Source organism: Hemiscyllium ocellatum, chromosome 26 (assembly GCF_020745735.1).
Source record: "Hemiscyllium ocellatum isolate sHemOce1 chromosome 26, sHemOce1.pat.X.cur, whole genome shotgun sequence".
Taxonomy (NCBI): Eukaryota; Metazoa; Chordata; class Chondrichthyes; order Orectolobiformes; family Hemiscylliidae; genus Hemiscyllium; species Hemiscyllium ocellatum.
The window spans coordinates 14,876,226-14,904,146 of NC_083426.1; the positions used below are offsets into that span (position 1 = coordinate 14,876,226).

Here is a 27,921-nt window from a genome sequence, read left to right on the forward strand (position 1 = left end):
AGTCAAACCGCATTTGGAATGTTGTGAGCAGTTTTAGCCGCGATTTCGAAGTAGGGTGTACTGGCATTAGAGGGAGATCCAAAGGAGGTTTATAAGAATGATACCAGGATTAAAGGCTTGTTGCATGAGGAGCAGTTGAGGACTAGGAGTCTGTATTCGATAGATTTTAGAAGGACGATAGGGGATCGGATTGAAACTTACAGAATACTGAGGGGTCTGGATTGAATAACTTGAGGGAAGGCCTTCTGGAGATAAATGAGTGATTAGAGTTCCATTAGCAGACTGCCTTGGGGGAGGCAATGTTCTACTGGCACTATTGCTAGACTATTAATCCAGAGACCCAGGCAACATTCTAAAGACCTGGGTTCAGATCCTGTCTTGGCAAATGGATAAATTTGAATTTAATAAAATCTGGAATTAAGAGACCTACAATTATCATGAAATGTAGCGATTGTTGGGAAAAGCCCATCTGGGCCACTAAGGCCTTTTAGGGAAGGAAACTATCATCCTTACCTGGTCTGGTCTATATGCAACTCCAGACCTACAACAATATGGTTGTCTCTTAACTGACCTCTGGGAATAGGTAATAAATGCTGGCCTGGCCAGCAATGTCTACATCCCTTGAATGAATAATCTTTTTTTTAAAAGTGCACATGGAGAAGATGCTACCATTAGTATGAGAGACTAGGACCTGTGGGCACAGCCTGAGTGAAGGGACAATGCTTCAACACGGAGATAAGGAGGAATTTCTTCAACCAGAAGGTGGATAATCTGTGGTACCCATTGCCACAGAGGATTGTGGAAGCCAAGTCATTGATTGCATTTAAGAGTGATAGGTAGGCTTATGCTCGAAACGTCGAATTCTCTATTCCTGAGATGCTGCCTGGCCTGCTGTGCTTTGACCAGCAACACATTTGCAGCTGTGATCTCTAGACCTCATTTTTTTACTCGGAGTTCTTGATCATAGGTTGGTCATGGGGGAGGGCAGCTAGAATAGAATGACTTTGAGAACAGATCAACCATTATTGAAGAATGGAGCAGACCGAAAAGGTCTAATTCTGCTCGTATTTTATGATTATTTCGTAATATTCATTACCACCTCGATTCTGGGTAATCCAAGATGGACAACAGGAAAGATTTGTGGTGATAACAGCTGAACCTTTTACAAGATATTTTAAGTGTTGGAGGTGATTTTCCTCAAATTCCAGGAGCAGTAATAACTGTTTTATATGCTGTTGCAGTGTTTTGAAATTTGAGAAAATATGTTGAAATAACGACACTATTAAAAGAGAGAAGGACAGACAATAGGCAGCACATGGTCAGTGAAGGAGAGAGAAAGAAAGAAACCTACATTGCTAACTGACAGCAGTGAATCTGCACAGTTACTGTATTTGTTTGAATTCTCAGGAGATTGGAGTGCAGAACAAACAGCAAAACTAACAACAGATCTTGGAGGAAGATGTTTGGGAAATGTCACAGCACAGAAACCAATAGGCGCATAATTTTAAGTGTAGCCTTTCTTGTTGTATGTTTTATTGAGATCGGTCTCTTGATTAAATTTTTAAAATATAAGCCCTAAATATTAAGTTAGCCTGGAACAGTGTTTTGTAGAGGAATAATACAGTGCTGGTTTTGGGGTCTGTGGATTGGAAGGAGCAAAAAAATGGCCTTTAGTAGAGAGATATGCTCCTCTATAGGCAGGATAGAAAAGGAAGCATCAGAGGAGGAGTGGCATTTCTGATAAGGGATAGCATTACTACTGTATTTAGGGAGGATATTCCTGGAATTACATCCTGGAAAGTTATTTGGGTAGAACTCAGCAATAAGCAAGGGATGATCACCTTATTGGGACTGTATTATAGACCCCCTAATAGTCAGAGGGAAATTGAGAAACAAATTTGTAAGGAGATCTCAGTTATCTGTAAGGAAATAGGGTGATTATGGTTGGGGATTTTAACATTCCAAACATAGACTGGGACTACCATAGTGTTCAGGATTCAGATGGACAAGAATGTATTGTGTACGAGGAAATCATCTGATTCAGTATGTGGATGTAGCTACGAGAGAAGGTGCAAAACTTGACCTACTCTTGGGAAATAAGGCAGGGCAGGGGACTAAGGTGTCAGCAGGACAGCACTTTGGGGCCAACAACCATAATTCTACTAGTTTTAAAATAGTGAGGGAAAAGGATAGACCAGATCTAAAAGTTCAAGTTCTAAATTGGAGGAAAGCTAATTTGATGGTATTAGGCAAGAACTTTCAAAAGCTAATTAGGGGCAGATTTTCGCAGGTAAAGGAACAGCTGGAAAATGGGAAGACTTCAGAAACAAGAGGCTAGAGACAGTATATTCCTGTTTGGGTGAAATGAAAGGCTGATAGGTGTAGGAAATGCTGGAAAACTAAAGAAATTGAGGGTGTGGTTAAGAAAAAGAAGGAAGCATATATCAGGTATAGACAGGAGAGATCAGGTGAATCTTTAGAAATGTATAAAGGTTGTAGGAGGGCAAAAAGAGGACATGAGATAGCCCTATTTGCCAAAGCTAAGAAGAATCCAAAAGGATTTTATAAATACATTATGAACAAAGGGTAACTAGGGAGAGAATAGTGCCTCTCGAAGATCAGCAAAACAGCCTGTGTGGAGCCGCAAATGGGAGAGTTATTAAACGGGTATTTTGCATCAGTTTACTGTTGAGAAGGACATGGAAGATGCAGAATGTGGGGATCTAGATGGTGGCATCTGGAAAAATGTCTGCATTACATGGAGAAAGTGTTGTTAGTCTTGAAATGCATAAAAGTGGATAAATCCCCAGGAGCTGATCAGGTGTACCTTTGGGAAGTTAGGGAAGGGATTGCTGGGCCCCCTTTCTGAAATATTTGTATCATCGATAGTCACAGATGAGGTGCCTGAAGACTGGAGGTTGGCAATCGTGGTGCCACCACTTTAAAAAGGTGGTGAAGACAAGCCAGGGGACTGTAGACCAGTGAGCCTGACGTCAACTGTGAGCAAGTTGTTGGATGGAATCCTGAGGGACAGGATGTATATGTATTTGGAAAGGCAAGGGCTAATTAGGGATAGTCAACATGGCTTTGTGCGTGGGAAATCATGTCTCATGAACCTGATTGAGTTTTTGAAGGAACACAGAGGATTGATGGGGGCAGAGCAGTGGACGTGATCTATATGGACTTCAGTAAGGCATTTGGCAAGGTTAGATCTCATGGAATACAGGGAGAACTAGCCATTTGGATACAGAATTGGCTTGAAGGTGGAAGACAGAATTTCCTGGTGGAGGGTTGTTTTTCAGACTGGAGGCCTGCGACTAGTGGAGTGCCACAAGGATCGGTGCTGGGTCCATTACTTTTCATTATTTATACAAATGGTTTGGATGTGAACATAGGAGGTATAGATAGTAAGTTTGCAGATGACACCAAAATTGGCAGTGTAGTGGACAGTGAAGATTACCTCAGATTCTCAAATCATACCTCAGATTAAAATGGGATCTTGATCAGATGGGCCAATGGGCTGAGAAGTGGCAGATGAAGTTAAATATCAGTAAATGTGAGGTGCTATATTTTGGGAAAGCAAATCTTAACAGAACTTATACACTTAATGATAAGGTCCTAGGGAGTGTTGCTGAACAAAGACTTTGGAGTGCAAGTTCATAGCTCCTTGAGAGTCACAGGTAGATAAGATAATGAAGGCAGCATTTGGTTTGCTTTCCTTTATTGATGTGAGTCTTGAATATAGGAGTTGGAAGGTCATGTTGCAGCTGTACAGAATGTTGGATAAGCCACTTTTGGAATATTGCATGTAATTCTGGTCTCCTTCCTATCGGAAGGATGTTGCGAAACTTGAAAGGGTTCAGAAAATATTTACAAGGATGTTGCCAGGGTTGGAAAATTTGAGTGACAGGTAGAGGCTCTATAGGCTGGGGTTGTTTTCCCTGGAGCATCAGAAGCTGAGGGGTGACCTGATAGAGATTTATAAAATCATGGGGGCATAGATAGGGTAAATAGGCAAAGTCTTTTCCATAGAGTGGGGGAGTCCAGAACTATAAGGCATAGGTTTAGGATGAGAGGAGAAAAATATGAAAGGGACCTAAGGGGCAATTTTATCATGCAGAGGGTGGTGCTTGTATGGAATGAACTATCAGAGGAAGTGGTGGAGGCTGATACAATTGCAACATTTAAAAGACATCTGGATGGGTATATGAATAGAGAGGGATTAGAGGGATATGGGCCAAGTGTTAGCAAACGGGACAAGATTAGGTTGGGATATCTGGTCAGCATGAACAAGTTGGACCAAAGGGTTTGTTTACATGCTGTACATCTCTAGGACTTTATGAATAGCTGTTAGAAAAATACTCGTGTGGATAAAGCTTCCTATCATCCTTTAAGAACATTGTCAATTGTGCTTTCAAAATTCAGTCAAGGTTTGGACCTGAACTGTGCCTAATTAGTCAAGCTTGCTTAGTGTGTCTCTTTCCTTATTCTTTTACCTCACCTTTCTAGGCACCTACTTGAAGCACTTCAATTCCTGTGGTGCAATTACACCTTTAGCATTGTTAGGATAAATGTTCACTCAATGGAGTGGACTTCAAGGAGTCAAGCGTGTGAGAAAATTTAGCAGCGCATTCTACCGCCATCCCCTTAGCTTCCACATTATAAAATTACACTAGTCCTTCATCGGTTGTGAAGTATTACAGGCTTTCCAGAGATTGTAAAATTCATTTCCACAGAAGTATCGTTCATTCCCCTGTTACCAACTGGATTAAGACAGACAGTTAAATCCTGTCTTCAAAAAGAGCGAGTGGGCCCCAAATGCAGGGGGTCTGCCAAGAAAGAGGGAGACAGCAAGGAAAATTTCCTGCAAGTACCACCAAATTAAACAGACCTTCTTTAAACAGATCCCTTAAATCTTCTTTCACTAAAAGAAAATGTTTAAAAAAAAACACAAGCTTTTAGTCCATTTCTTTATTCTATTCGCCATTTTCAGAGGCCAATAAAGTATGATACAGCATTGCTCTTACAACATTTAATCGTTATATTTCATACATTTCCATACAGCATATAAACAAAGTATGAAATGGTGCTAGTTCGAACATAACATTTGCAGTACCGTATAATACAATGCATTTATAAACATAACCTGATTTCCATAAAACAGAAACATCCAACTTAATTGTTCATCCCTAATGGGGATCTTTATTAGTGTAGTCACTTTAATAAAGTCATAAATATTTAGAATCAGACTACAATTACTTTGACTGAAATTACAATACAATTATTCTGCTTAAGCGTACCTACAGTTTTCCTAAGGAACACTAGGCCATTAATTGCATTTAACCCTTCCTTATCCATAAAGTCACAAACAGTGCTTTTGATACAGCAATGAAAATGTTGATGTTTGTTAAGATACCGATGCTCAGTTGAAACAGGTAACTGGTTATTGGGCTTAACCTTTATTAAGCAGAGTGATAATACCTTTTTAATAAAAAGCATGTGTAGCTTTCACAATGTTGCCATAGTGCAGAAGTCATCAGTATTTTGGAAAAAAGATGTGCAAAATCTTGACAGCAATCAAATCCTACTTGACTAAATTATAAATGGTTACAATCCAACCAGATTATTCACTGGTTAATGATCAATTTATCAAATTAAGCAGCTCTGAATAATTTGTACCACAATCCTTTATGAATTCATGAAGTAGGTTCGAACACTTCATGGATTGGAAAGGGTTAAAAACAGTCCATAAACTCATGAATATCACAGCTCAGGAAATAAGATAATCACAGAATTTACAAATGCCACCACAGTTCCTTGCATGTAAAAAACAAATTATTGGCAAATGTGAAATTAACTGATTTATTGCAGTCTGGTAGATCTGGTAGCAGAATTGGTCACAGATACAAGCAGATGGAACCACAGGATTAAAGATTGGAAATGGGATTTAAATTTATGATTCAGAATTACATGAACATATAACTTGTGTACAGAAACTTAGGAAAATAAATGTCACAACATCCAGTTTGTTAAAATTAAGGCAACAATTAACAAAGCAAGTATACAAAACCTGGGTGCACGCAAAAGGTCTAAAAAGTCAGGTACCTATCTCAGGATGCCAATACAATTTGATCACATTCTTACTTGGAGACTGGACAAATCTAGTAGCACTGTTAAGTGTAATTTTTCTTCAAAAGGGAGTGTATAGGAAGTTCTACTGGGACTCCCTATTTGAGAATGTTAATGCCGACTGATAGCTAAGGTACAAGTTTGGGAAATTCACTCCCTCTGCATCAAAAAATACTTAAGAAATGCAGCAAATGTGCTCCCTGCATAAAGCAAAAAAAAAGTTCATTTTTTGTTCGGAGTATAATATTTTTTTTCCAAATAGCAACAGTTCAGCTCAGATAGCAGTTCTTTCGGTGTAATGAGTTCTGTGTACATTCAGAAAATCCTGTGATTACCTTCCTCTGTACCTTGGTAAAGCTCACAGAAGCAGACAATATACAGCAGCATCCAAGGACATCTACGTACCTAAGTGCAGTACACAAAATACTTCTACAAAACTGCCAGCAAATCAGCACATGCAGAGAAATGAAGGAGTTTAAGACATTGACGAGAATGGCCTGAAACCTGCTAGGAGTATTTATTCATGAAACTTTACACAATAGTTGGCAGGAAGGTATCCCGCTGAAATTTAAAAGTAACTGTGCAATGAAATTCGCGCAATTGCATTTGTGACTACAGGCATCTAGATGCCACCATAAGGTTGATAGTGGCATTTCAAATCAAATCGTATGCAATCTCTACAAAGTACATTGAAATTACCAGACTTAAATACTTCCATTAAAGACCCAGCATTTTTTGAAAAACACTTTCAATGTGTCTTGGTCACCAGTGCTGAAGAATGAAACCACTTTCCACTTTTACATTTGTGGCAATACCAATGATTCAAGGCTAAATAGCAGAGTTTCATGAATGTTTGACCCCTACAGCAGATATGTAGCCAAATACGGCAGCATTTAAGAATCTTGATTCCACCAAAATATCTTACTAGCTTAGTGATAAGGCACTTCCTTCTCACCTCTGTAATTTTACAGATTTAGTCAGGCAAAAACCTTACATTCCAAACATATTTGTATCTTGGCATTAGTAGCATCTGACTTCTAATATACCCACCTTCCAAAACACAAAATGAAAACACTAATTGCACTACTTAGAAAACAGACACCTGCTACCAGCCAATCCATATGGCAACTTAGGCACTTGAGCTGTAAAAGAATCTTCAGTGCTAATCTGTAAACACAACTGTAATCAGCAGTCTCAGTGACTGATCAGAGGTCAAAATTCTTCCTTTTAAAAAAATGGGCACAGGAGATGAAGTGGCCTTCTAAATGATTTAGTAAGAGATAACTTGAAATTTAAATTAAAAACACATTACATCTTGCTGACTCAAGTTGCAGAGGAAACATCACAGCCAGTACTTTAAGGCTAATATTGTACAACTTGAAGCTACAATTGCTGTAGATCTGGTCAAGCCAGGAATAATGAGGAGATGCAATGATACTTGGCTTTTATCCTTCATTTTTAACATCCATGTTGATGTTAACTGCATGGTTTTGGATTACAAGAGAGCTGGTGGAAAACCCCGAATAAAAATTCAGACAGCACAATAATCTCTTAAGTAACAACTGCTCTTGGCTTAGAATGCTGTAAGGGATCTGTAGTGTGAGAGCAACAACAATGGACAGAATGCAAGTCCCAGTGTCAACTAGCATTTGATCTCCATACCTACCAACTGGTTACATCAATTTGTGGCTGCAGTGCAGACCTGAGCAGTGCTCTCTCACCCCTAGGCATCTAGATTCAAACCTCAAGTTTAAGGCCATAAATTAAAAGAAAACAAAGAAATTCTGACTAGTCTTCATTCAATTTCCAGTTGGAATCTGGTGCTCAAAAATCAACATTAATCTCGTACAGATTAGAAATTTTCATTTAAGACAAACCAAGAAATACTGTTACAGAACTCAAATTGTTGCAGTTCAGGACTTAGGAACCATGCTTATTTTCAAATTTGTTTTGAGCTATGCCCGACCCAAGAGTGCAAAAGAGGATACAAAGTGGAAAAAGTGAATTTCATTCTTTAGCCCTGTTATACCTCACCCTGATGAGTACACATACATACAGAAGATAATACTGTGAAGCCATTTATTTGGCGACTGAAGTTCAAAAGTTGTGCACAGAACTGGTGTAGTTCAAATTCAGTGCAAAGGACAAAATCCCTCACAGCCATGGTGAACAATACAGATAATCCTGAAATGAACATACAAATAACAAAGGCCACGTATATTTGTTGAGTGGAAGTCAGCTTAATCTGTTTAGAAACTAAAAATTGCCAACTGCACCCAACATCATAAAAAACAAATACAATTTGGCAACTCCTAGTTTTCAAAAGATGTGTTCACAAACATTTCAAAGCTGCAATATATTCTAACACTTCCTAAAACAATACAAAAATAGTCAAATACATACAATGTATAACTGGACAACTTAAGCCCCCATTATTATACAATATTGTCAACACTAATCTCTATTTGTAGAGCAGAGTTAACTGTAAACTAATCTATGACAATACTTCAGTTCCATCTAGTGGTATGCTGGGGTAGTGAGTAATTTGAAATCCATTCACTAGCTCTTTGTGACTTGGTTTGCTCCGGTCAGTTCTCCTATTTAAAAGATACTGATTCTATTCTAATTAATCAGATGAGATTTGACAGTGAACATGTTAGTTCACTTTGGGAGACAGAGAACAACCACAACTAAGTTCAAACTTGTCTTCTGGCATTTTCACATGCACATCAGCAGCAAGGGTCACTGGACAGCAAAGTTTAGTAACAGTGGCCACTTTTATCTTACATTTTTCCTTTAACCCAAAAGTACAGAGGACAATTACCCCAACTGAATTAGGTGACAGACCCGATAACCAGATAGTCATTGTATTACTTCACTGAGTCACTTGAGGAGCACAGCATGTACTACATTTTGTGTTCTACACCATTACATTGGAATTATTTTATGATTCCCAAGCATAAATGAGTAACATGTAGAATATCTTTTAACCGTTAAACCAGCAAACTACACGGGTATGATGTGGACATAGCTCAGTAGTACTTTGACTTTTTTTGCTCTGCCTAGAAAAATTTCATTTATTTGCACAGCTAACCAAGTCTAGGATGAATGACTGTTTTGTGCAAAGTCAATTTTCAGCCCAAATCTCATTCATATTCTACTGTTTCTACACATGCCACACGAGTTCCTGTGCCAAAGGCAGGCATAATTTTCAGGTTAAAATATGATCATTGCATAACAGAAACAAGTTCAGTAATATTTTCTTCTAAATGCTTCTTGATAATTGGAGTAATTTGTTATAGGATATCCATAGAACAAGAATAAGTTAGAGTGCTACACCATCTATGTCTGATCATCATGGCAGCTGTAAATTCATAGTGGGGGCTCTTGTGTTGCAGCGGTAATGCAGTTGCAGTGGTAGTCAACTCTAAGTACTACCTGCTGAAAATATCTAATTTCAAAATGGGGGTAGGTAGCATCGTTGTTAAAGGAATTAAGCAAAGTCTTTTCTATCTGAAAAACAAATGCAATTAACTCCAGGAATGTCATATGAATCAATAAAATTCAACAACGGTCAACTTTGCAATGAATTTTAAAACAAAGAGGTCTAAACATCAAATATATTTAAAAGATTTGTGATTTAAGACTGACAGTTGAAGATATTCAAGCATCAAATCAGAACACTTAGTGACAAGTGTCATTTCCAGTTTATAAAGGACATCTTGAGGATGCAAGGATGCCCTGCGTTCTTTTTCATAGCTATTACACACATCAACTTGCTCCCAGCAAATTTAAAACATGAGAAATATATTGCAGCTTTGAAAGTTGTAATGGGAAAGCCAAGCAAAACATAAATGTCAGGCTATACGATCATGTGCAGGAAGTTAGTACAGTATATGCATTCCCACACATCTCAGCAGAAATACTTATGGTCAAACACTCTTGTACTCACATCGTTGGATCAAAATGTGAAATACAAGCTGAAGAAAGAATTATGGTGATTTTTGTTTAACTACAGCCAAAGTACAACATACAAATAATTAATTTTAAAGTTCTAACAATCAAAAGGAACAAGCAAGTCTCAGTGTAAACAAAGGCACCAGACAGACTGGATTTTGTTAAACACTACATCACCTTATCTCATGCTTGGAGGGTTGGCACTTTTTTGGCACATTTCATAATGTTTTATAACCCTGAAAATGTCAAGATTCAATTATAGAATGAAAAATAAGAGTTAAGGATGTTCAATATAAATTGCAGAAATTCAGTTCAATGAATTATCACCTTTTGATGGAAGATTTATTCATACAACCTGTATAAGGGAACAGAACACACTTTCAAATATAGAGTGCTCCCACACACAACCCCTATATGTAATAGTGGGAAAAGGACTAAATATCTGGGGTATTTTCCTTTCTGATTTAGAGTAGGTATACTGGAAACTGGAGAAAACTGAAATCTCATTACACATCAGTACTAATTCTACTATAGAAATTACTGCTATATAATCATTTGCTCACCTCAAATTTCAAGTTATAGCTTGGATCACTAATTCTTATCTGAAGAAACAGGTTTAAATACTTCAAAACATTACATTGCAACATTTTTATACAACTTCAACTGCCTTTCAAGTCAAAGCTATCTCGCCAATTCTTTTTTGCTGCTTTTCTATTTCTCACTTTGCCTTCTATTCCCACAAGTCACTGATGAGCAAGTCGGTAGACAAGAACTCAGTCTCCCCAAACCTGCCCCAGTATGTGAAAGTGATCACTATTGAAGTGTAAGAACTCAGCAAAGTGTTCTACCTTGAAGGAGGAGGACATCTGAGCCAGAAATCATATTTCACCTGAAATCCACGCATACACCCTTTCTCAGGGTGTCATGAGACTGAAGTCAGGAATGGTGTTGCTGGCTTTTTTCCCCTTCCTAAACCAACCATTGTCACTATAGAAATCAGACAATTCAACCAGATTGAACTGTTAACTTTCCTACTAGGTACAGATTAGCCACCCACTAGATAAACCTAAAGGCATTAATGCAATTATTACATTTGTGCTATGGCAATTTTATCAACATGAATGGACCATTTCAGAATCTCAACCAGCTCACCTCGATTTTGATTCTTTTGTTGATAATAAAGCAAAAGCATTTCCAATGAGTAGCCCCCCTTTGAAATTTGTAGCAAACATCCTTACTCCTTTGACAGTTGTTCCTCTGAGCTAAACTGTGTAGTTTTTACATCGTTCACTACACAATGCACAGTAAAACAATGTTGACTGATGCATAGCAATGACTGTCAGCAAACACCTGAAACAGCCTCCCGACATCTGGATCAAAAAGAGACAGTATCTGTTTTCATGGGTCTACACACGGTCTACTTCAAAAAAGCATTAAAAAGGCCATATCAAAATAACCATTTCGTAAAGCAAATGATCCTATTTTCCTTTTGAAATGAGCAGCCCATCGAGCTTAATATCATGAACAAAAGATCACTGCAGGAATGTAATAACAAGTTAAAATCATTCTGAAATGCCTGTGTATTTAGAACCTTTTAAACAGAGACCATCCCTTTTAAAAAAAAAGGCAAAGTTTTGCTCAAAGTAGAAAATGTAGACAATGTACCATATTTGACACTTCAGAAGTAGAATATTTTCTATGAATTCATTTTAATGGCAAATTATGGCTAGCAGTGGGTCCCAACAAATGAAGAGCTGAAATAAAACATAGAACAAAGGTTAAAGTCATCAACACCACTCTGATCTATTCCAGTAAAGTAACACCTGACTCAGTAAAACTATATTTAACTTTGGCTTTCCCTGCAACATCCCACCTTGCAAAACACTCTACAGATCCTGCAATAACATGTCAATGCCCAAAGAAAAACAAAAAAAACACAAAAGGTGTTTTCCCTGATGCTTAAAACACCAAAAAAAAACAAAATACATGAAAATGATGACTGAAAATAATGACTGACATAGTTTTGTGAAAGACAGCTAGGATTGGGACTTCCCATTCCGGTTAAATAAACCTTGCTTATTTAAATAGACTCAAAGAATTTTACAGATAATAGCTGTTAACACTTCCTTTCACAGACTACATGAGAACGGCCAGCTAAGTAAGGTAAGGTATTTATGAGGGACCTGTATCAAAGAATAAATCACTGCCCCCAAGAGAGGGGTAGAAAATAAAGAGGGTAAATAATATGGCCATGTTTATATTAAATGCCTCCAAACTTAATGATCATGTTCTTACCCAATTATAATGTAGTTATTTAACGAATTCAATAACGCTCATGTTTTAAAATTCCTAACAGACCCAACAAGGAATGATCATACAGTTTTCAAAATAAAACCTCTTCTGTACAGCTGACTGATTATAACAGTTAAATCAATTACATGGTGCTCCTCTCATAGCTCAATGGGTAAATTCATCGCATTGCTTATTCCAAAGCCTAAAAAAGTAAAAACAAACGACCCAAATGCACATCAACACAGAGGAACCATCTCAAAAAAGGACCTTCCACACCCAAAACCTACAAGGGTAGGGTCCCGTGATTGTACACTGGGATCACTACATAAAGTTGAAACTTTGACCAGGGAAACCACATGAATACTGAGTGCCTGGTAAAATTGTAGCATTCCTTTTAAATGCAGCATATTGAAATATAAATCACTTTTGGCATTATAATAACACTTCTACAGACTTGTATCTACATTTTATTATGCGCGGTTTCAACAGACCAATTGGACATGTCAGTGGTGTCTGTTTGGGATGAGTAAATGACTCTGCTGAAACTGTAACCCTACTTATCTCTTTACTGTAGCTTAGTATCCCATTGGGCATTTCATAATTTCACTTTCCCCTTTTTTCAAAGAGAAAAGGATGGAAAGCAGCCAATTCCTGATTTAAACCTTGATCTTTGTGAATCAGCTCACCGAGGCAGGGGAGGCTGTGGGTTCATTAAAGTTAAAAATCACCATGGGTTTCCATCATTGATTGTTTCTATCAGAAATTGGGCACAGGTGAACAAAAAGGTTCAGATATGTTGCTTCGCATTGTAAAGTACCAGCTCAGAATCATGCAGGAAGCATGGCAACTTGCAGTACAGCAACAATTCTAATAATGGACCAGTATCTCAACCTGAACAGGAAGCTATAAATACCAATATCCAAAAGGACAAAAATCGCTAATGCTTACAATGGCAGATCTGTACTGTTGTGCCTCGTCTTCCTTGATGTCCCATCATCCCTTGGTAGTGCTTTTTGCAAACTGGACATAGCAGCTGTCTTTTTAATGTCTATCACAGCGTAAAATTCAGTCCTACGTGTTGGAGTTGGCGGAACAGGAGTGCTGGGCATTTTGGGAGTCTGGGGGTTATCCGAGTCACTCCCACCCTCCAGATCCACTTGGATATAATTTAATTGCCTTTGTTCAGGGCATGGACGCTTAAAGTCAAAGCTGAAGACATTTGGGGTGCAATCCCGCCTCCGGGTAAAGTCTACTTTATGTAAACCGGGTTGAATAGTTACATTCTCAGTATTGACATAATTCCGTAGTGGGTCAAGACTATTGTGGTATCCATTTTGTGGAGGGGTTCCAGGGTCACTCAAGTCCTCTTCCTCCCGCCTTTGTGTCTGACTTTCCCAAACAGGAGGTAAAGAGGGCAGATTTTCATAGTTCAGCATGGCTGTCTTCCTAGGTGCACAGTTGTTCAGGGTCTGGCCATCCCCACCCACCTTGAGCCGTCCTCGTCGTAACCCTGTGCCAGCAGACACAAGGAAACCATTGATATTCTCATATGTCATTTTATTGTTGGACCCACATGCCATGCTGTGTTCATCACCATCGTGGACATTATCTCGGTCCATAAAATTCAAGCCACCGCCACCATGTTCTATGTGATCTTTCTGTCTCTCTATTTTTTCACGCTCCATTATTCGTTTTTGAACTGGTGTTGGTCCTAAGACAAACTTGACCTCCCCCGGCTGCAGGAGGACTTGAGGAGTTCTGTCCTCCGTTGCAGGACAGTGATTTACATGGCTTCGCATCATTTCAGAGACAGATGACCGTGCCTCTGTCACACCATGAACACAAAGTCTTTTCTTCCGCTCTTCATCAACATTGGATGTATTCACATATGTGTGAATCTGTTACAAAAAACAAAAAGAGATCACAAGACATTGCTGAACAACATAAGTGGGTAAGTAATTGTAAGCATTACTAAATTTAATCAGACGTGCACATGGATCAAACAGTTCTACAATTAATGGAGTGAATAAAATAATTTGAAATATTAGTCTAACACAATCTCTTTCAGCTCAACCGAACAGATTTTCCGTCCACATATCTCCCCTATTGTCTATTAACAAGAGAATAGTATGATATTCCTTAATTTTAACAAATTTTAAAAAAGTTAATAATTTCTCAGAATCAATCATCTGCCTTGTGTCCTAAAAATCAATTACTATGTTGTGAAGTCAGTTTGAGCAGTACAATAAAAAAGGTTAGTGGAATTCTATTACTTTCTATCTTGTGCAATTTGGTTAGGTTAGTAGTATAAAGGATAGCTTAATATTTCATCGTTTCAAAGAAAACCTATCATATTTCTTAACGCTTCTAAAATTAAATTGCCACTGATAAAACACACCGTTTAACAATGAAATTACGTTCCTGAATCAAATAAGACTTCAGAATTTTAATGCCGTGCAATTTTGTTAATTTTATATGAATCTACTCTGATGACAAGGCAATAGCCCAGATAAATACTTCTTTGTAACACTAACCAACCACTTTGTTATTTCTATGAATTATGTGCAATGTAAGATCCCTATGCAGTATGACAGCTCCAGAACATCCTGGGCTTAAAATAATTGCCAGAACGTAGCACTCAAAATTTAAACTTCAATTTAAATTAAGAAAATGTCAGCATGAGAACTTTAATAGGTATAAAACTACACAGCTCCAGAGGCAAGTGCTGCAGTAGAAACTACTAAATTCTGATCACTTTTCCAAGGAAATCAGTTGTAAATCCACTTCACAGCAAAGTTTCTCATGCCTGCAACAATTCTTGTAAAGCTCTTCTGCACTTCATCCATTGCATTCACATCTTTCCTAAATTATGGCATCCAAAACTGTACACAATACTCCAGCTGATGTGTATTAGTATCTTGGACATGGTGGAACTTTCAACATGTGAATTCAGATGGTCGTAAGTAGATGTGCACATACCTGATCATCACCACCTACAATTAAAGGATGTGTAGAATCTTCGCCCACTGAGGAGAGACGTGTGCTTCCTATAGAGGGATGCCTAGTTGATGGGTGAGAAGAGCCATCACCCATTTGTGGATAACAAGGGAATCCATTTGAAAATCCTGGCACAGCAAATCCAGGGGCTGAAAGAATTATTTTGACTCAGCTTTACTTTTGCAAGTTAAATTCCATATTCACATTAACAAACTATCACAAATTACCATTTTTAGCTCCATATTGATCCCTTCACCACTAAACTTTTCATATTCATGGGAAGAACACCGGACCCCTTCCAAGGAATTCAACAACAAGGTCATTTTCAGATTACACCAAGAGTCACACAGGTATCAATGCAACAAATATTTGAAATATGACAAATACAGATCAGTTTTCTACACAGAAACAAAGGCCATAGAATGAAATGGTGTGGTATAGACAGTCAAAAAAGGAATCTCCTCTGTACTTTTCTTCTGCCACTTCTTTTTGTATCCATCCTTGTAAACAACTGAAGTTACTTACAAACTTAGTCAAGCTTTTGCTATTCCACCGACCACAATGTTTCTGAACTCGTTCATTTGCTTGAATAATCCCTCACTCCACCCATGACGACTTTGTATGCAAAAGATTTAGTCTCACTCACCCCAGTCAGCCCCACTTGTTATGGTTCCCAACTCTGCTTCCATAAGGGATTGGCACTTCAATCTACCCATAAAATAGTTGACCACTTACCGGATCAAATTGAGACAAGAAAGCTTTTATTTCTTCTGCTAAACTATTCTCCACAGCTGGATAGCAAAGACAATCAACGGCTTATTTTCACTAATACTAAATTTCAGTATAAACACATCTCTTCTGTATCCTTCCAGCTTCAAGTCCAATCATTGCAACAAGTGCATGGACTTTGTCACCAGCTGCTTATGCTACCCACCCTCATGTTCCCGTTATGAACCAAGCCACATCTCCTTCTGGAACCAAACCCCACCCTCTCCCACAGGCTGAATTTGTGATTTTCTTCAATTTCCTTCTCATCTTCCCTTCAGCCCTCTTTAAATTCATATTTCACAGGGTGTACTTCCTAATCCTTTGATGTATTCTTGCTAAATTGCTGATTACCAACATCCCTTCCTAGCCCTCACGCCAGCTGAGACTGCAAACATTTCCCTCTCTTTAAATATTGGAGCAACCCCTCCCTTATACTTAAAAACTGAAGTTGCTACCTTCCTCTACTTCTTTGTTGTTATAAACTAACAGCCTCACTTCCAATTTCCCAAATTCTTAAATATTGTACACCTCCTAACTCACTACCCATCCTTTGCACAGATCCCCATGTTATCACACTCACCAAGTTTGCAACCTGCGACAATCACAAAAATGTGTCCAACAAAGTATCACAAATGAGAGCCACACAAATGTAGTGCCATTAATCCCTTCCTTTTCCCATCTGGAGCCTTCAAGACAGTTAACTTTATCGTTCTCATCAATGGTCTTCTATTGTTCAGCTCTATGAGACTTACGCTTGGTTACACGCTTAATATCATAACTGTAGCTACAGAAGCAACAGGAACTTTTTTTTTCATTTCTATATCCCGACCACTGCAACAACTATATTCCTGGGCTTCTCTTCTTCTTCATTACAATGTGGCACTTTGCAAAGTCATCCAGACACAGGATCAGCTTTCATTCATACATACACAGATTACACTCAATTTTATGCTCTACCATCATATCGGTGTGTCATTAATTCTGCCTTTTTAGAACCCAATTTTAATTTCTCCACAATTGCTGGCTACTTCGGCTCTAAGCTCTGGAACTGTTTCATGAGACTCTGCCTCATTCCTCCTTACATCCTCCTTCTTTGACTAAGCTTGGCTATCTATGACAGTTTCTTATGTGGCTCAAGTCAAAGTTTTCATTATAATTACTCATTTTATTACAAGGAAGATACTATATAAATAAAAAGGTGGTGCTGCTGTTGCCTCAGTCTCATCATATTGCTCATTCAACATCCTTGACATCCATCCTCCATAAAACTCAACTTTCCCAACACCCTTCTGACTTGGTCTTTTTCTGCATTCCTTTACCTCACCAATGAGCATGCCTTCAGCCAGTTAGGCCTCACCTTCTAAACTTTGTTCAGTTAATCCTCCATTGCTCAATGCCTCTCTTCTCCCATAACCCCCCCCCCCCCGCTGAAAAATCAACATCTTAAGTAAAACTTCACCTTATCACCCCTCCCAATCTCTCTTCTTTGGGATTGTAGTCGCAGTATGAAGACAACCTCTGAAGCACCTGGGGACATTGGTTACTCATCAAGAGCACTACATCAATGCAATTTGTTATTGTAATTTGTTTTAATTAATTAGTTAGCCAACATGGCATTAGTGTTATCATAGGAAATATAATAATGTTTATCCACTACAACTAATCCAATAACATCTTTTCTTTCAAATCCAACAAACAAATACGTATTTTCCCCAACCACTCACTGGTTGGCGTCTGAGGTGTCCTTGGTAGATCAAGTTCTGTTGGATGAGTGTTTCTTGATATCATCATGGGCTCCTCAACTACATTAATACTGTTACACTGCATGATCTCTTGGAGAAGGTTAAAGATCTCCTCAGCACGTGCACACTTGAAGGCGAAAATGCCTGCAAATGAAGTAACAGACAGTTACTGCATAAAGAGGCATTCAAAATAAAAACAGAAAAAGGGTTGTATTGTTTTAAGATTTTTCTCATTGACATCTAGGACCACTTTGATGGGTTCACTGCGTGGATTCTGCCAGTATCTTCTGTGAAGTTTTGTAAATTTCATACACAGCAAAACTCAGCTGCTCATACCCAGCAAAAAAAAAAGGATTGAAACCAGCTAAGTTCTTCTCTAATGAAATAGGCCAGCAATTCTTTGTACATTTGGTATAATTGCCCTGCATTTTCCTGCTACAATCTAAATCCGTATTTCAAGTTTTCTAGCAGTTACTTATAGCAAGCAGTAGATGGTGCACAGAAGCCATTCATTTAAAATACTATTGGGCTCCCAAGAATCAAATCCTGTTGGCGAGAAATTTATTTTAATACCATTGACTAAATAAACGGAAACAGCTCGATTACATAGGGACCTTTCACAATCTAACCAAGTATTCTTATAAAGACTATCTTAAACTTAAAGCGTGAATACTGAAAGGCTGCAATGTCAGGAGCTGTTCAGCCTATCGCATCCATGATGGCTCTCAATAGAAGGTCAATTCATCTCAGTCACTCGATAATAATGTTCTATTCTCACCTCCTCCTACCCAACTTCACCTTCGGTTCTTTTCTCCCATCTATTTCCACCCAGGTTTCCTGAATGCATCCATTTAATTAGTAAGTCAAGGTTGCACTTCAATGTGAACAATCATCATCTCCTGGACTTTGCTTCAGCAATCAGCAAAGCCTCAACTTTTCCTGGATTTGCCAAGAGTTTTTCACCCACCTAACCCCGGGCCACACCACACCTCCCACCCACTCACTTTGTTTTGTCTTTGATGAAACAACAGTGGGATGCAAGAGGGCATGAGACGCTGCCATTCACTGGTTGGAGTTGGTTAGGTAGACCCAATCACCTACCCTCTCTTGCTGCTTTTTACTATTAATCTTTCTGCCCAAGTCACTGAGACACACTAAATTTCCTTTGGAAGTCAAAGCCTACTCAGACAGAAATGTGGATCCTGCACTAGATTGAACAGAGTTTAGATAGAGCAGTTTGCCTATTGTTCATCGATGATCCAAAACATTCAGTTCTCTGGAATTTCCTTTAAGGAAAGTGGAATCTCTAATTCCCATATGTAGTTATACAGAAGATTGACAAGGCACACATCTGCCTCATCTTTCATCAAGTAATGTAAGATAGCAAGGTGTTAAGTGGTAGCGATGAGCTCGTAATCTTCTGAACTGAGATCGCCTAATGAGGATTTTTACCTGCAATTTGGGGATTACACTCCATAGCCCTGTCTATAATGTACGAGTGCGCTACTGATCTCTGTAACCCAAAGAACTGAAGAAGTAATTCAAATTTTATTACATTGGACTCTAATTTTAACTGAAGGCTTACAAATAGTGTTCTGCTCTTCCAAAAGTGTGGGGCACGTGAAACTTATTTAGTACATTCAAGAAGAACAAAAAAAAATTCTGTCACACAAACGAACAGTTCCATTGACAATTCAAACTAACCTTGCCCAGTCTGACACCTCCTTCCACTTTCGAATGAGAAGAGGTTGGAGTCATACCCATAACGCCGCAGGCAGAGATATGGCCATCTCACAGCATCTCGTTTTCTGGTGTGCAAAATTAGCTCAGAGTTGGTCAGTTCCATGATCCCAGAGCCCAGCTCATTACCATCATCATCTACGTTTGTCACCTGTGGAAAAGTGACGTTTTGAAGATACGCAATAAATTATGGTGTACTTTATTATCTACCTTTTCTACAACCGTAGTTAGCATTCATATGTATATTTACAATAATTACATTTATCTTTGCACCACCTCCATTGTTCCCATTCTGTCAGACAAAGGCATTCGAATGCTTGCCCAGCATCAAGCTGTGCAGAGTTCAAAACTAGCGAAACAAGTACAAAACCAAAGCCTTTCCACAACCCCTCAATCAGAAATTTTGTAGTTTTACCCAGGAATCCAATCCCTCTGACCAAGTAAAATGCAACAACATGCAACCTTGATGCTCAATTACGAAGCAAGGTTCCAGACTAAATAACGTGAATTTTCATGATGCTGACATCACAAACACAGCTCAATCAGTAATGGAAATTTTATTGATTCCCTTGAGCAACAATTTAGCTCTGTACTCATGCCTCAGAATTAAAATTTAACTATAAACATGTATACAATCTACAATTGACAGTTACGCGCACCCATCAAGAGATTAATGATAACAAACTGCACCTTTATGAAATGCTAAATCTCCACACTATCTGCTTGTCAGAGAAATTTAACCAGGTTTATTAAGGGCAGAGACGTTCTTCAGTTTCAATGGAAATGATAGATTTTGGAATGCCGTCAGTACACAAATGCAAATCTTTTGTTGCCTCCATATTAACTTTTTCAAACATCTCCTTTGCAAGACTCCCAAGCTCCAATCCAACTCTTTCATTGCTGCACTGTCATTTCTGCTCCTGCATATACATTTGCTGCCTATATTGAGCTCCACTGGTTTCCTAAGCCATGGTACAACAATTTTGAAAATATGATTTATGTTTACATATTATTCTATGGCCTTGCACCTCTCCACAAAAATACCACAGTCCCATATCCTTTCCATCACCCTCTAACCATAGAGCACGACCAATGGCAGCAGAGTCTTTATCCATCTTATTGGTACACTCTGCATTTATGTACCTAAAACTCTTAAAACAAATGCTCACTACACTTGAGGCAGCTCTTAATTTTCATGCTCATCCTTTGCTGGTTTCCTAAAAACAAGGCAGTTTAGGATATTATTCCATGTGACAAACTTTGCCCTTGAGTTCGCTGTCAAGAGGGAAAAGAGAACTCAATCCCAAAAGGAAAAGACCATAAAAATCTAACGACTTGTTTCATATGGACATCATCTTCCCCAGTGTACATTTTATTCTGACTTTAGGGGTGACTTTTGGCATCTAGACAAAGTCTTTTATATCCAGCCATATCAGCAACATCAAGCAAGCCAGAGGAAGGGTCACCAGACCTAAAAATGTTAACTCTGATTTCTCTTCCCAGATGCTGCCAGACTTGCTCAGCTTTTCCAGCAACCTCTGTTTTTGTTTCAGAGTATAAAAACACTGCTGCTCCTGCAGTTTATAAGAAATTTAAAAAATTAGGGCAAACTGAAAAACCTTTAACAAAAAACTTTAAAAATAGATAAACTTTCATCATAATGGAGATTTTTGACATACCTTCAAGTAAAATAATTTTTTTCAGATTCAAAGAGATGATTCAGTGGTAGTAATGACTCAATGCTGTTTAATGACCAGCGAAACCTTAGTTATCAATAAGCTGTCAAGGATTTCAACAGCAGGACTAACATGCATTAAAAGTGGATATCCATGTCACTGACAGTAGATTCCATATTTCCAACAGTGGGGAGTTCAACAGGCCAGTATTCTCTAGAATTTAGATGGTTAAGGGCTGATCTGATTGAAGTCTTCAGGATAATAACAGGATAAGACAAGATAGATAAAAATGGCCTATCTCCACTAGTTGGCAATTCTAGAACTAAAGGACATAGTCTGAGAATTAGGGCCAGACCATTCACCAGATATTTAGGAAGCACTTCTATACACAAAGGGTTCTAGATGCTTGGAAATCTCTTCCAAAATGGCAGTGAATGCTAGATCAGTTGTTAATTTTAAATTGGAGATCATTTTTGTTAAGCAAACGTATTAAGGGATATGGGGCAAAGGCAGGTATTTGGAGTTAGACCACTAATCAGCCATGATCTATCTGAATGGTACAGCAGCCTTGAGCAGCTGAATGGTCTACTCTTGTTCTTATGTTCCTAACAAAACGACCTGGGGATAAACAGGCAAATCAGTGCAGCAGCTTCTACATTTTCACATTTAATTCTGCACATGTAAATGCCCAAAGTTGCAGTCATTTTCTTGAGGTCATTCTGTTCAGGTGTCTAAACCACAGCATCTTGTCCATTTACACACCCAAGCAGTTCTGTTCTATTATTTTAGTTACTAATTTGTTGGATTGCAAATCTACAGACACATGAAATTCAATAGCCTCAACTAATGTATAAACACCTAAACGGTGCAGCAAGTTAGGCCAGCACCCACTATTTGAAATCTATGCTAAAAAAAACCAAACAAACTTCAGGACTGGCCCTCAAGTGACCCATTAAACAAAGGATTTGGGCTATCATTCTGTAAGTTTAAGTTGCTATTACTTACTGCAAATAGGAAAAATTAAGAACTGACCCAGGTTTTACAAAAAGAAGTTGAGGCCTTGTTCGACTGACAAATAAGTACAGCAAAACGTTCCAATTGCTTTGGATCGTGGGAAGTGAAACATTTACCTTGAATTTGGTTGGGTGGTTGTCTGTGATCGTGTCTTTATCCAGACAGCTCCAGCAGCTCCCCATGGCTTCAGCAGACCAGCTGATCTCTGAATTGAGCAAATTAATATTGACAATTGAATTGTGGAGCTCCAATCCAATGTAGAAATTGTATCAATACATAGAGTTAACTGTCAAAGTACTAAGCAGCAGATTTTCTGTTTAGCGTATAATGCTGTTAGTTTTTCCTGTAAATTATAATGTAATTGAATTTTCCAGTTGCAAAAAATATATGTTCTTCCCAGCAGAGTTTAAGTTCATTTGCTGAATAAGCTTTTATAGAAATGCGAACAATTTTTGTATAACTGAGATACAAACGACCCACACAGTCGTCTTCCAATGTCGTTCTGGAAAGAGCCACTAAGAGATACAGTGGCCCTCAAACTCCCCAGATCAGTTTCCCTTCAGTAGCCTCAAAAGTCTTCCACGTGCTTGCATGGCTTAGAAAGGGTGGAAACTGATAAGTTGTTTCTGTTAGGCGGGGAGACTACGTCCGGTGGGCACAGCCTTATAATTAGAGGGGGTCAATTCATAACAGAAATAAAAGGAGCCATTTCTTCAGCCAGAGAGTGGTGGGCCTGTAAAATTCATTGCCACAAAGCACAGTGGAGGCTGGGGATGTTAAACATCTTCAAGGCAGAGATTGATAAATTCTTGATCTCGAAAGGAATTAAGGGCTACAGGGAGAGTGCGGGTAAGTAGAGTTGAAATGCCAATCAGCCGTGATTGAATGGTGGAGTGGACTTGATGGTACACATGGCCTTACTTCCACTCCTGTGTGTTATGGTTTTATGCTTTATCTCAGTCACTGTTGAACTGACTCATCCATTCACTCCTTCTCCTCTACTAAACACTTCCCACAATTGAGATTGGTTAAAGGAACAGAGACCAGGTGCTTCAAAACTCTACATTATTTTGCATGACTGCTTTAATTCACTTTTGTAAAATAATTTGCACACAATCTTGGCTATCATTCAAATTGTTTATACACGATTCATTAAAATGTAGACCTATAGTCCAACTTTCAGCCTTAAACATTCACTTGATAATTAACCTTTGATATCACATTTCCAGTCCACACTAACTCTTCCATTCACAGGGCCTTAAAACTTCACAAGTATTCATTTTTCCTCCATCCTAGAAGCATGTAAAACGCGACCTGGACATCAACTAACCACCAAATCTTTATTACCTCATCTCTCAGTAACCACTTTGAAGTAAAGAATTGCTAAAGAAACTCCAGCAGCACTTTATAAAACATGAAGTTCAACTGTATTTGGACAGCCTAAAAGTTGTAACTTAAATGCAAAATCTATGCTTTTGATTTAATAGTGTATAAATGTCTCAGTCTTAAAATAAAAGCTAATCTGCAGAACAAATGTACCTCACGTTTCAAAAAGGATTCTTGTGGTTGAAATGCTTCAAAGAAATATTTTGTTTTTTCAAATGTAGTTTGTATAGTTAAGCGATTATACCCACTAATGTAAGAAACGTTGCTTACCTATTGCACATAACAAACTTGCACTACGTGGAGCTACACTAAATACTTTGAGAAATTGTGCAGCATGGAACTTTTTGGTTATTTGGAACCATTAATATACCAGAGCCCAGATTTGAAGTCTACTCACATGATATCTCTAGAACTCATTAACAAGTTATATCGTATCCTCAGAATGCACAGCACATTTATTAAACAAAGTACCCTTCTCAGGAGCTTATAAATCAAAAGGCTTACAGTCCCAGTCCAAAACTTGAACACTGTCTCAAAAGCTCACAATTCAGTACATAATGGGGGAGAACTCCATTGTCACTGGGGCCATCACTTGGAGATGACATTATATGTTAAGACCCTGCCTTTCTACGTGGGTGGATATTAAAGATGCCAAAGTTCAATGTGAAGAAAATCATTCAAATTCTCCATTATCCTGAGAATCCAAGCTGTGCCAGCAAAAAAAAACAGATTCGCACTTTAGGATATTTCTACAGATGTATCAAATGTTGCAAGTCTTTACATAATAACAGGAACATTTCAAAATACAAGTTGTCTAAAGTAATATAAGCTATTTTTAAAAAGCTAAAGGAGACCTCAGATTGCTTTTCAGAAAAACGTGGCACAGCAAAACAAAAGGCCATATCATCATTCACCCACTTACTTCTGTATACCTCAGCAGGAGCTAGTAAAGATAAACATTGTAGATATATAGATTGTACTGTCTGTTCTTACCTAGCCTTGGCCATTAGTGGGAAAGCTGCCAATTCTCAGTTCCAGGTGCCTCTGCTTGGAGTCATGGTAAACAAATTCAAGCCATCATTGAGTATTTGTGTCTTCAACCTAATATAAAAGTATCAAAGAGATGGTATCATGCAATAGAATTCTATTCTAACCAAGAATAGTAAACGTGGAGACATTAATCTCAGAACATAAAAATTCTCTCCACTTCCAAAATGCTTACACAGTAACAGATCTTCACACATTTTTACCTGTATTATAAATAGTAGTTAGCTCTTTTAACTGCCCATTCTGCTGCGAACATTTAAAATAGATACCAGTGATCGGACATTGAACTACAGGAATATGACAGCTTCATCCACTGTTCACATACCTTCGAAAGTCACCAAACAGCCTATAAAAAACAGCATTTAGTCTCAGTACCGTAGGAGTGTCCCTTCTGTCACTCTGTTACCTTCCTAATCTGTATAACTTATCATATTGAGGATTTATTTAAGCTATAACTCAATTAGGGCAGGGGACTCAAAAAGGTCAATTTAGTATATTTTATTTTAAAATTCTTCAGCTTTCATCCATGCAATACATTCAGTTTATAGATTTTATAAATGACAAAAAGCAACCTCTTCAGGAACATATTTTAAAATGATGCACACAAATGAATTTTTTTTTAAACTGAGAAAACTAAAAAATGGAATAGGAATAAATGAAAATTACCAGACTCAAAACAAATAAAGATCACTAGTCTACTTATAAGGTAGATGTCAAATCCTGTGTAGAGTTTTGCAATACAGTATTGTCAATACTCACAAAAGAGTTGCCATGGCCCTCTGCAGATTACAGACAATGCAGAACAGTATTGCTGTGACAGCACTTTTAAAAATGAATTCAACAATGCAATATATTCAGAATCCTAGAGAGAGAGAGTTAAGAGCTGTAACATAATCTTATTGCACTGAGGTTTAGAAACAGATCATGCATTTCTTTTTCACTGCATATCCAATGCTGATCGAAAATCCACCCTCTCATATCGATCAGTTAACAGTGTGTAGTGTTAGAAGCATCAATGATGTTAACACCTTTACATGTAGAGCTAATATACTTTGGTAACAATGCACTTGCAAATTTCATTAAACAATCATTTGCTACAGGGAGGTGATTCTAACAGCTTTTAGTGGAGACAGAGGTCTGAATTTAGAATTATTTTGAACAAAAGCCAAGTCATAAAAGAACAAAATCAGTTGACAGCAAAAAATAAAACATTCTAAAGTTATCAACATTTTCCTATTATCCTCAATCAAGATTTTACACAACAGAATGAAATCATTCCAGTTTCAACCTGCTTTTGCTTTTTATATATATAGTATTCCTTTGAGAAGGTTTGTCATAATTCCAGAGAAGTAAATAGCAAGCTTGTAAATCAATCACATACGATAATTTGTAGAAGCAGGTTGTACCATAGTTAAGACTTTGTCCAAATCACGGTCGTCTTAGGAGGTTTGGCATCAGTCTTGGTCAGAATGATGTGCAGAGTTACCAAGCAAAAACTGCACTTTTCCAGTGGAAACTCGTCAGAGTCCAACAGCATTGCTCAAACTCATCACCACAGATTAGTTAAAGAATTACACTGGGAACGCAAGAAACAACTTGCTACTTGGCTTCTTGGTCAAGCATGGGAGTGGCACAGGGTTAATACACAAAATACTAAAAAAACTCGAAAATAATAAGAGCAATCAGCTTTGTGGTGCAGTGAGTTGTGGGATGTGGTACTTGCATCAATTTGGAAGAGGAGATCAGAAGGAAAACGAAGAGACTATGATTTCATTAAACCGCTCTCTAGAATGTCCTTGAGACGGATACACAGTGGCAATGGCAGGGCCCCAGTGATCAGACACCCACCCTCGCAACCACAGTTAGTATGTGGTCCAGGAAACAAAACAAATGGGGAGAAAAATTTCTGGGGTTAAACAGAAGTATCAGAATTAGATGATGAATGTCTAAAGTATTTAACTCAAGTTCAGCAAATCAATGCAAGACCGTAAATGTTGCCATGCAACCAACTGTGTCGCATAAGCCTCACTAACACCCGTTGAAAAGCAGCAAAATGAAATGTCAAAGACATAAAAGATCTGATCAGTTGGTCAAGGATAAAAACTTTAAAACTAATCTGCAGAGAAAGGTGGGGGAGGGGGACAGCATTTGAACCTTCTGCACGCTAGTATTTGTCAGCATGTTGCAGGCATGTACATGACCTACAGAGCAGGGTTGAACAGGACACAATATATTTCTGGTTTGATGAAATGGAGCCACTAACAATCAAGGAGGATTATATCCGAGTGCTGACAATAACAGATGTTGATTTTCCAATTTCTACAGTAATTTCAACCGTAAAGCTACATTACTGAAGTGCCAGTCCAGTGCTTTTATTTTGTATTTCCACATGAACAGAACATTTTCTATTCTCCATTATTCTTATTGCAAGCGTGCAATAAGAGGAAGGCTGCTAAAATATAATCAAAATGTTCACAGCCAGAGATAACGTGGTCACGTATATGTTCATGAATTTTTTTAAAAATGAAGGAATCCAAGAAAGATATTGGTTCTAAACGTGAGAAAACACTGAGCGAAAATGCAATGAGAAATCACTTTAAAGTATCTCTGAATTGAAGTCCTAAACTTCATCCAAAACATGCAGGGTCTGAAGGGAGCTGCCTCAATAGTTTAGAACTAGGAGACACCATTTAAAGTTGAGGGATCTCCCATTTCAGACTGGGAAGGAGAGTTTTTTTTCCTGATCTTAGGGGGTTGTTAGTCCTTTAAACATTCTTCCTAAGATCGTCTTACCAATGCTATCATTGAATATATTCAAGGCAGAGTTAGATTTTTGACTGAAAAGAGTCAAGGGTTCTGGAGTGCATACAGAAAAGGAAATTGAGGCCACAAAATATTAGCCATGATCTTACTGAATGACGAAGCAGGCTTGAGATCTCAAACGGGTCCACTACTGCGCCTAATTCTGTATTCATGTGAACTCCCTAACTCTTTGGAATGCAACAGTTCAAGAACGCGATTCACCACCACATCCTCAAGGGCAATTAGAATACGCAATAAATGCTGACTTTTACCAGTGATGCCCACATCCCATCAGTGAATAAAAAGACAACATGTAGGTTCAGATGATAGAAAGACACTGTTGATTTCCAAGAAGTTTATTTCAACAATGA

The 27,921-nt window shown here is 38.2% G+C and overlaps 1 protein-coding gene across 3 annotated transcripts in view; it reads right to left on the reverse strand.

The window, feature by feature from the left end:
* Positions 1-11,629: 11,629 nt before the first annotated feature.
* The window catches only part of LOC132828359 (fibroblast growth factor receptor substrate 2-like), a 73,890-nt gene continuing 57,598 nt past the window's right edge, over positions 11,630-27,921 (reverse strand). The window contains exons 1-8 of one of the 3 annotated variants that reach the window (XM_060845388.1): positions 24,952-24,993; positions 24,695-24,802; positions 22,432-22,520; positions 19,590-19,776; positions 17,868-18,029; positions 15,358-15,524; positions 13,327-14,276; positions 11,630-11,840 (exon numbers count right to left, since the gene is read on the reverse strand). In XM_060845388.1, the coding sequence (XP_060701371.1) occupies positions 11,813-11,840; positions 13,327-14,276; positions 15,358-15,524; positions 17,868-18,029; positions 19,590-19,776; positions 22,432-22,497 (1,560 nt within the window). In that variant the 5' untranslated portion in view covers positions 22,498-22,520; positions 24,695-24,802; positions 24,952-24,993 and the 3' untranslated portion in view covers positions 11,630-11,812. Of the gene's footprint in view, positions 11,841-13,322; positions 14,277-15,357; positions 15,525-17,867; positions 18,030-19,589; positions 19,777-22,431; positions 22,521-24,694; positions 24,803-24,951; positions 24,994-27,921 lie in introns of those variants that run through there. The other 2 variants (XM_060845387.1, XM_060845389.1) reach the window with 2 other exon arrangements.